This window comes from Semicossyphus pulcher, unplaced genomic scaffold (assembly GCF_022749685.1).
Source record: "Semicossyphus pulcher isolate SPU_LCO1_2020_fin unplaced genomic scaffold, fSemPul1.0.p SCAF_18, whole genome shotgun sequence".
Lineage (NCBI taxonomy): Eukaryota > Metazoa > Chordata > Actinopteri > Labriformes > Labridae > Semicossyphus > Semicossyphus pulcher.
In genome coordinates this window covers 14,347,205-14,357,494 of record NW_027211691.1, presented here as the reverse complement: position 1 = coordinate 14,357,494, position 10,290 = coordinate 14,347,205, and the positions used below count along the sequence as shown (strand labels likewise).

General features: G+C 39.0%; 1 protein-coding gene across 1 annotated transcript in view; it reads right to left on the bottom strand.

Moving 5' to 3' along the window:
* Positions 1-4,623: 4,623 nt before the first annotated feature.
* Positions 4,624-10,290, bottom strand: part of cubn (cubilin (intrinsic factor-cobalamin receptor)) — a 70,923-nt gene continuing 65,256 nt past the window's right edge. The window contains exons 63-67 of the mRNA XM_069667323.1: positions 8,885-9,029; positions 8,127-8,308; positions 7,054-7,219; positions 5,696-5,931; positions 4,624-4,770 (exon numbers count right to left, since the gene is read on the bottom strand). Coding sequence (XP_069523424.1) covers positions 4,663-4,770; positions 5,696-5,931; positions 7,054-7,219; positions 8,127-8,308; positions 8,885-9,029 — 837 coding nt within the window. The 3' untranslated portion in view covers positions 4,624-4,662. The remainder of the gene's footprint in view (positions 4,771-5,695; positions 5,932-7,053; positions 7,220-8,126; positions 8,309-8,884; positions 9,030-10,290) is intronic.

Sequence of the window (10,290 nt, the reverse complement as noted above, 5' to 3'; positions counted from 1 at the left end):
CAGTGTAATGAGTCCACCACCATTGACTCCACGACTGTCACTGAGTTTAAAGCCCTGGTGAGTTGGCACGCCGAGCACCAAACTGCAAAGAGGCAGCTTGTCTCCTCGGCCGACCACTGCTTCACATATATCCATAACCTTCCTTGTTTTGTGTAGCTGAATGTAGAAAAACGGACACTATCGTTTGGTTTGTCTCTTTGGTCACGGCAACCCCGCCCCTCGCCCCTGACGTAAGCGGTTCGCGGTTATAGACCAAGACAATTGTCGGTGCCACAGGGAATTATGTTTGAGTATGGTAATTAATTTACCTCCTAGTTGCGTGTGTGCGAGTGTGTCTCGGTTTTTGCTGTATTATAGAGAGCATGCGCCTGAATGAGCATGCAGTATGGAGAGCTTTGTGTCGGTCTTGGTAGTTTTTGGCCCCTGCGCGGCTGGAGCAGGAATCTCCTTGAGGTGAAGCAGGTGTGTGTGGAGGCAGCGGTGAGCTTGTCCACGTCTTCCTGCACTTCTCAGTAGATTGGTAACAAACCGAAAGCAGTATCATGATTTAAGGAGACGAGGGAAACAAAAGCTTGCAGCCTGTCCCTTAAACAATGTATTTTCACTGTATCTGCAAACACACCGCTTTTTCCTTACGAGTAGAAGCGCTGCTGTGCGTCCCTGTGTGAGTGACGAGCATAAACTTATGTTGTAAACTCGCCGATGTATGTCCATAATGCGCCCTCTAAATAGCAAACACAGATTGCGCCATAGACTTTAGACTTCAAACCCGGTTTTTGATGGTCTAAGGCGCAGTCGCTTTCTGAGTCCTCAAGATAGCATTGCGCCAGCCGTTTGCCTGACCACACCTCATATCAAAACCAACACACCCATGGGCGCTAATGGTGGCTTAAGATCACTTGCTATTTACACAACGTGGGCGCTGGGCGTGAAATGACGACTGGAAGATGGCAATGTGCGCTTTGGTGCTTTGCCGGGTGGACGATAGGGCCTTATATCTGAATCCGTGCAATGTGATTCGTGTCTCATTCGTATCTGTGCCTCTAATTTTCAACTCGTATATCATTTTTTGTATGTCAACTTAGTCTTTTTACATGGAAATATATTTGCAAATCTCCACATAGTGGTGCATTCTATGACTGTATTTTGAGGGCTGTTTTTGTGGACTTTTTTCCTTACTAGAGTGACTCATTGTAAATAAGTATACTATTGAATATTGGTTTCATGTTTTCTGTTTTGGTTGTAATACAGGTCTTTGGTACCTTAATGGTTTCCTTTAACTTGAATTTGTGAATTGATTATTTGTTATGGGTTATGTTTGCTTATGTTATGTTTACTTATAGTCAGGAGGCTGATGTTGGTGATTTAATAATTTGTTTGTTAGTTTACTTATTGTACACATGATGATTGGCTGCAAACATGCTTCCACTCCCTACTTAAGATGGCCAGCCCCTGTTCACAAACTCTTTGCCTGGTGAAGGTCGAGTACCAAAACGTTGCAAGCAAATAAATGTATTTTCTACAAGTTGGACAGTGTGCGGGAGTTTACTTGCAATTAAAAAAAAAAATCTAAGGCAGGATTAATCGACACCAACACTAGGAGATATCTCTGATCTAAACTGGACTATTTGTTACTGCCATAGGTGATAGGTATATATATATATATATATAAGTAGATAAATTAAATGATGAGGGACAGCTATCCCCCTGAAAGACCCTCACCACATTTAACCTCTGCAGAAAACAGACTTTTGGAATATTGAACTACATCATATCTTTACTAAATTACATTATCCTCAGATAGGTGCTCTTAGCATTAACCATCAACAAACAAAAATACATATAATTTACATTTATGAAAGACATTACAAACCAACTCTCAACTTCAGTTTCACACAAAACACTTGCCAGTGAAAAGATGACATTATTTTTCACATTATTTTACTTTTAATTAAATTAAGAAATAGTATTGTTTTTTAAAATAAATCATGTGGTAATTATACTGTAGTAATAATACAAAAGTTATTGTGCTTGGCCCTAAACACCTCAGAGATTCTTTCTCCAGTGATATAGCTGCCCTAGATGGCATCAGTGTGGCATCCAGCACTACTGTTAGGAATCGGGGAGTTCTATTTGATCAGGATATGTCCTTCATCTCCCACATAAAACAAATATCAAGGACAGCCTTTTTTCACCTTTGCAAATCACATCCTGTCTCAAAACGATGCAGAAAAACTGCTATAGGCTTAGACTGCTGGGGGATCTGACACACTGAGCTCTCTCTCTCTCCCTCTCTCCCTCTCTCCACAAGGTTCAGTAAGTGACATTATTAAAACTAGCTTCTAACTATTTGTTCAAACTGTCACTTTATCCATGCAGTAGTACGTGAGAGAGATAATCTATGGAAAAAAAGTATGTTCCTCAGGCTCCTCCTACTGCTCCTTAAGGCATATGCAAAAAGTCTACTGTCACGGAACACAACAACCAATCAGAGCCAAGCAGTCTCTCAGGCTGCTGTCAGTAGGCTTGTTCGAGATGACTGCCAGCTCGCCTCGACAACAGGCGAGAGTAGCCGATTGCAGTCGGGGGAGGAGTCATAAAGTCGGACACTTCTTTGTTGACAAGTTTTCTGCTGGCCTCGTCAAGAATCTATAATACCAACACCTCACTGTAAATGAAGTGAATAAAGTCTTGATTTGTTGTTGTTATTATTATTATTATTACTATCATTGTTATTTTAATTGGATTTATTATTAAGTTCTCATAGTACTTTATTCAGGGCTTTTAATAGTTATTTCGATACTAAAATGTCATTGTATTTATGTTCATGAGGAATGAGTAAAGCATTACAATGTGAATGACAGTACTTTGATAAAAAACGTTTGGTGTCTGTCTGACACTTCATTAAGTTTAATGAATAATGATGAATAAGAAAGAAGTCTCATCACTTCCTTGTGGGGGGTGTCAAGGCTTTGTTCAGCCAATAGGCGCTTCATTCAAACCAGAGCAAGTCGTTTCCCATCATGCATGGAGTTGTGCAGTCGGTGGAGAGCAATGACTGTATATATAGATGGGCAATGCGTCTCCATCTGCTCCCATTGTACAAAATTGATGCCAAAATAGCCCCTGTGATAGGCGCTGCCATCTTGCAATGGTGACGTCATATGGAGCCAGAGACTGCGCAGTAGAGATCGGCGAGTGAAGCGGCTGTAGCAACTTCCGCGAACCCAAACACACACTTAACTTAGCGAAAAAAAAGCAAGGATCCCGCACGGCGGCGTGTTTAACAGCAGAACAGCTTCTTTGTATTGATCTGGTATGGAAACTTCAATGACTGTAGTGATTGTTTTACTTTCCACTCGCGGATCTTCCTCCACTCTGCTCACCCGGAACTGATTGACTGCAGGAGCCTAATTTGTCAACAGAGCTGTCAATCATCATTTTGACAGCATCAAATAACTAATTAAAAATAAACAACTAGCTATAATGACAGAAACCATGTTTGAGAAAAATGTAACGGGCGTGTATTTTGATTTTATAGTTTGACCCATGTCCCACCTGTTAACATGAGTTAATATGTTAACCAGAGTAAACATCAGAGCGGCATTTCCGAGGTGAAGACTACGTGCCTGTTAAAAGGAAGTTTTTGTGCTGCTCATGGTGGATTCATGTTGGGTCTCTCTCTAAATGTTAGGCTATAAAAAGATTACGGTGTAGACCTGCTCTTTTTGTCTTGAGATAACTTTGGTTATGATTTGGCGCTATACAAATAAAATTTGATTGATTGATCTAAATTTTATTTAAGGTCCCTAGCAGCTGGAGTACTGCTATTTAATAGCCCCTTTTTCACTTATTTTTATTCTACTTCTGTGTTAATTGTGCTGCACCTAAACACCAAGTCAAATTCCTTGTATGTGTAAATCTACTTGGAAATAAACTTGATTCTGATTCTGTTTGTTCGCTGACAAAGGTGTAACTTTTCTTCTTTTTGTATTCTTCATTTCACTTTATGTTGCTCTTGCTTTTCATTATCAATCTGCTATTACCTATCTGCTGTCACACAACTTATATTCTTTTTCAAGTTTTTACTTTACTTTTGAACTTCCCTTGAGTCACATATAGTAGGAGAACCATACGGTCATTTTTCGGCTGTGAGGTGATGCTGCAACAAGTAGGCATAACATTTCTGATGCTGCTGTGATCAAAAGTACTTTAAATTCCTAAGACTTAAAAATGTATAGGGCTTTAATTACCATCATTTTGTTAGCCTCTTATCAACCAAAAATCATCAAGACAGGTCTGATATGCCATTAATCCTACAATCCTTGCACCAAAGTAGTTGTCTGTCAATTTGTTGTTATTTGTTTAATTTCCTTTGGATAGAAGGTGGTGCCCTTTCTCAACGAGAGCAAATGTTTCAGTAGTTATTAATGCTACATTGTCGATCCACAACACAAGTTAGTGGGAATGTTGCAGCACATCTGAAATGAGAAATGAATGACACCTTGTTTTCTTTGAATCATGTATTTCTTATGACATTATACATTTATTATTTACATTGGTTTGATTCAAAAGTAAACGCACAGCAGGTATTTACCTTTAAAACATAATAAGTCAGCAACTGTGGACACGTGTGGGTGTGTATGGATGTATGCATTTGTTTCAGCTGCTCCAAGTGAGTCTGAATCCTGAAGGCAGGGTGGCGTACTGGGCTTGGAAAACGACGAAGACTTGATGGGAGGAGGCTGTGAATGGAGCAATGTTGGTTTCCTAAACAGGCAACACAGAGAAGTGAAACTAATATTATACTTGGCATATTCAAACTTAAATAAATCTTGATGTTATTGAGATATCTTACTGTTTCCAACTTATTCATAGCCTAGATACGTTGCTTGACTTATGGGTCCAACTTTCAGTGCGCCTTGTCACTAAACCCAAGTCAACGTTTTCAAAGGTTACTGGACGCTTATCATCTTTCTTTGAACTGTTGGAATTTAATCATGTGAGAACACCTCTTGTTACCCCTCAAAATAGATAATGTGATCATACCTCTGCAGGTATGAGGTACTCATATTTTTAGCTACAATGATCCAAGTGATGAACAATCTCAAAAGCTCAGAGACATTTGTTTTGGTAAATGTGGCTATGTGAAGGATGTTTTTGTTTTAAAAATCATCTCACTTCCTCAAACAACATTATCTTTCCATATGGATGCTTTTTGTTATGTTATCAGACACATCGAACAACAATCTCAGTGTGCCAGTGGAAAAAACAAGTTGTTTGGATGCATATACCTGCAGGGATTATGTTAGAGCCATTATATGTGTGTCGTGGCTGTCGGCTTGACGCTTAACACCAAAAAATAACAAAATGAGCAGCAATGCACAACCTGTTATTTACATACAACTTAACCTCGCTTATACCCTGAGTGGCTTCATGCTTATTTTTGCGGACTTTTAATAGCTCAAATGATCGCCAGATTTTTCCGACCTCCATTTCTCTCTTGAGATGCATAAATCGTTCTAGTAGCCATGCATCAGATCTTATATAGCAGCACTACATGCAAAATGCTAAAAGTTAAAGTGAACTGAATTGAACAGCTGGAATTACTTATATCTTGAGTCTTTTAACACCCAATTCAATAGAAAATCACTCATTACAGCAGAAGTTGTGATTGCATTCTTGGGTTACATACCACTCCACAGTAAGGTCCAACAAGCCCGGACGAGGTGTCTGGACCATCATACAACTTCAAGAAGTTGTTTTGGCAATCTCCAGGGTCGTCAATACTGATCTGGGCAAAGGTGACAGTCACCACACGACCTCTGGGAGCCATAATACCCCATTCACAGTGGGTACCATTGGGATAGGTACCCGGGTAATTAGGACTTGAGAATGACCCATGGTCTCCAAACAGAGTGCCACCACAACCTGGTAAACAAATATATTAAAGAAAGGTTCTTAAAGTAAACAGAAAGACATGAACGGCCGCACTATATTGACAAAAGTCAGTACATTGCACTATATTTTGTCTTGAGATATATATCTGTGATCTTAAAACAATTAACAACCATATTTTGTATTTGTTGGGTACTTTTAATTTATTCTTGTAACAAAATAAACCCCACGTTTCTAAATAAATTTACAAATAGATTTGTGTCGCAGTTTTGTTACTAACGCCGTGGACACACCAGACTAGGAAGCGCTGCGAAGCACTGCGCAATGAAAAATCGCACGCGAGCCGGAGCACTTCTGTTCACACCAGACGCGCATTTCTCCGCGCCGGTCGACAAGCGCCTCTGCTCATCAGCTGTCGTTTACTCACATTTGGAGCTGTTTTTTCATCATGCTCTCTCTCTCTTGCTCTCTCTCTCTCTGTTTGCGTCTGTGTTTTGACACGCCGCCCGCACCCCCTATAGCCAGCCCACTTTGTGTCTCTCTTTCTCTTTCTCTCTTTCGTGGCTATTCGCGGCGCTTCCACGTCCGGTGTGTTCCCGGCCTTAGATGTCTCGTGAAGGGCTGCACTTGTAATATCAGACTTACTTTTCTTCATGTCATGGATACGAGAACCTGGCGAGTTTTACTTTTGCATTAGACAGCAATGTCTTTTGGTGTGTTTTGGTTTCATTTGCTTGGCATGACACGTCCTGCAATGTCATTGCACATGTGCACATGATGGTGATGCTAAAACAATATATATTGTGTAGCCGCAAGCTGCTTTTTATTAGACTAACATTTCTTCCTTCTTCTGTTATGTAGCTTATAGTATTTAGTTAGTATATATATTGTAATGAAAGTGAAAGTGTTCTGCAACTTCCAAATTAACACCATGACCTGAGATTTAAGATCAAGTCTGCGACTGCACTACTGTAAAATCTGACCTGAGAAGCTTTATCAACAGAACCAGTTACCAAAACAGAACACAATAAGTCATCAATATCACACATTATCTAAGGGTTAGGATGTATAGTACATATCCCCTATTCATTGGTTGGAATGAAAAACTCACGAAACCTGGTTCAAAGTTATTTCTGTAAATAGTATAGCTCTAACCCTGAGGGGAGGATGTCCATGTGGCCTCAAAGCCATCTCTTGCATTGGAGAAGTCACTCTTGAAGCGAAGATAGAGTTGATTGAATTTCGGGAAGATTGGGCTTGGCAAGGTACTGCCACAGTAGCGATCAATTAGTGGTGAGTCCGCTGTACTGCCATTACGGATCTGAGAGACAAAAGAGAGTGTTGGGGTTTATTGAATCACTTACACTTCACAGAGAGTTCACATCAAGAAAGGTCAGATCACAAACAGACCCTGTTTACACCTTGTATTAACATGCGTCCTAAATCAGTCCCTACAGGAAATTTTTTCATTTTTCGCTACTTTGCCATTTTGGCCAACAGCAACTTTTCCGCAAATTTCCAATTACAAAAAAACCCCTAAGTAATCCTGGAGGGACTGCAAAATGATCCATTCATAAGTAGAGAGCTCTAACTACGGTTAACACAGTGAGGATGCACTGAGAAGTGATAACTCACAATTTGGGACAGGGCAAGGTGAAGAGGGACAGCGAACAATATTACCCCTTAATAGTTCCTTTCAGATTATAATGAAGAGCAGTAAGGATAAAGATGTTTATATAACACAGAACTATCTTTCTTTTTGTCACTTTTTACAGAGAGATCACACAACTGTAAAGTCTACTATTATTACTGGCATTATAATCATAGGTCTGTAATATCTGTTTGTTTCTTTTCTTTTCTTTTCTTTTCATTTCTCTCTCTTTCCACCACTCCTTCTATCCCACTTTATCACTGGGCACATTATAAATTACAAAAATTAAAAATTACATTTTTAAAAAATTGGTATATTGACTGATTGATTCAGGAATGTTCCACATACCTTTGGCCATGTTATGTATATAGAAACAATGAAAAGGAACACTGGCTTAGTGTACAGGTTTTTTTGACACACATCAACGAGTAACTATTTTCTCTTTTATCCTTTTTTGTTCATGTACATCTATCAAAAAGGGCAAGATGTGCTTATGAGCACTGCAAGATAAAGAAATTCCCATTGTCAAGTCAAAGCATGAAAAAATGTGAAAGTGTGTATGTGCTGTTTTTTTCACCTCAAGGTAGTCGAATTCACAGTTGCTGTGGCTCTCCATATTGAAATTGTTAAAGAAGAAGGAGATGTAACTGTTTTGTGGTGCCTTCAGGACGATTGCGCAGTCCATGTTGTGGGGGTAGATGTCAGGCCAGCCTGGACTCTTCAGGTAGCCGTATTCCTGTTCATAGATTCTGCTACAGCCTGAAAATCACCACCACACCACCACAGTCAGAGCTTTTCTTAAACCAAGTTCCAATTGTTACCCATTAATGCCCATGGTTTCAAAACCTCTTGTGCAGTTCCGATGACTGTTTCTTTAGGAAAAGGAGTAATCTCAAAGCCTGAAAAATAATCCAAAATTATAATTCCTCGCATCCCACCGTTTCAGTGCTTGGACCCTAACCATCTGCATAGATAGATACCAGAAAAAAAGTAAAAAATCCTGGCATGTTTTTGTTTTGTTTGGATTACAAAACCTTTCAAAACAGGTAGCGTTCATTTTTAAGTAAGTGAAGCTGCCCACACTCTTTGGGTGGTGTAAATTGCCAGCGGGTTAATGTTAAATATGGGTCACAGTTTCCAGGCATTTTCTTACATTCACTTTTGTTATACCAAACTTGCATACAATTTAGTGATGTAAAAATATTTAAACCTTCACATATCTAATAAAATAAATAATAAATAAAATGATAAATAATCAAAAAAAATCCATTAAAACAGGTGTCTCTTCGTTGGTTCTGCTATGTATCTTGCGATGGGTTTACTATCGGTACCAACCAGCGATCTGATAGGTGAAACTCAAGCCATTTCCAGTCATGAAGGTGTCAGATTTGAAGTGAAGAAGAACTGTTCTGCCATAGCTGTAGAAGTCAAGTGGATGACCATCTGATGCACAGATCTTATGTGACTGGCCGTAGTCTCCCTGAAACACGAGAAACATGTAAATGACCTCATTCCAAATGCATATTAAAATAATACATATGATACTTATACTGATAAATCTGGTCCACCTCTCTACAATTATAAAGGGTAAATTATCACCAAACAAATTCAACTGATCTCTGCTGTCAGTCAACTTCTGGTGTAGACTTTTGAGATGGTACTCCATCTAAGTCACACTCCCAAGCACCCCAGCATACTTGTTTGTTTGTGGTGTTAAAGCAGACATACTACAGGACTTTGTGACTGCAGATAGGCAATATTAACATCAATTCACAAACGTAACCACATTCAAACTGTCTGCTGATCATGAAATGTAAAGGAAGCAGTCTTTATAAGAATTGTTTATATTTAAGCAAGTTCTATTCATAACCACAGTATGGTTTTGGACATCTATGAGTGTTGGTCTCAACTGTGTGGGCTATGTAACACCAGGAAAGTAATGCTGCATCACATCCTGAGAGTCACCTAAATTTGATTTCCACGTGGGAAAGCACTGATGAAGCACTGATCCATTATTCCCCTTCCCTTTCTAAATCCACTCTGACAGGGAGATAGTAATCTTCTGGTTTCTATGCAACAAGTAATTTTTCCGTAATCATCTTTTCCATCATTTTTCCAACTTGTGACGAAAGTCCATTGGGACGATAGTTTTTGGGATTTCAGGGGTCCTTTCCTGGTTTTAATATAGGTATGATGATTGCTTCTTTCCAACTATTACGTAAGCTTCCTTCTTCCCATATTTGATTATATATTCCTACAATTTTTTTCCTGCCTGAATTCACAAGTGTTTTACATTATTTAACAGATTATATCTTTTCCTGGAGAAGTTACACGTATTAGCCATGATTTCTGCTTTATCTACATTTGATATAACTGTTTCCTCCTCATCTTTTAAAATTGGATATTGGCTCTCTCTCCGGATTCCCTTCATCTTTCTTATCATTCCCCATACATCACTTATAGGAGTTGATCTTCCCTTTTTGCTACAAAATTCAATCCATCTTTTTTTCTTTGCTTCTTTCAGAACTTTTCTTACTTGTGCCTGCATTCTTTTGTATTCAATTAGAAAATGATATATTCTCTTTATACTTTAAAAGCTCTATTCCTTTCTTTAATGGCTTTCCTGCATTCCTCTATCCACTATAGGACTGTTTTCCAAACCATTTTCCCTTTACTTGCAAACTTTGCTGCCTTTCATATCACTTCTCTGAATTCTTCATCCACTTTTTCTATATCTTGAT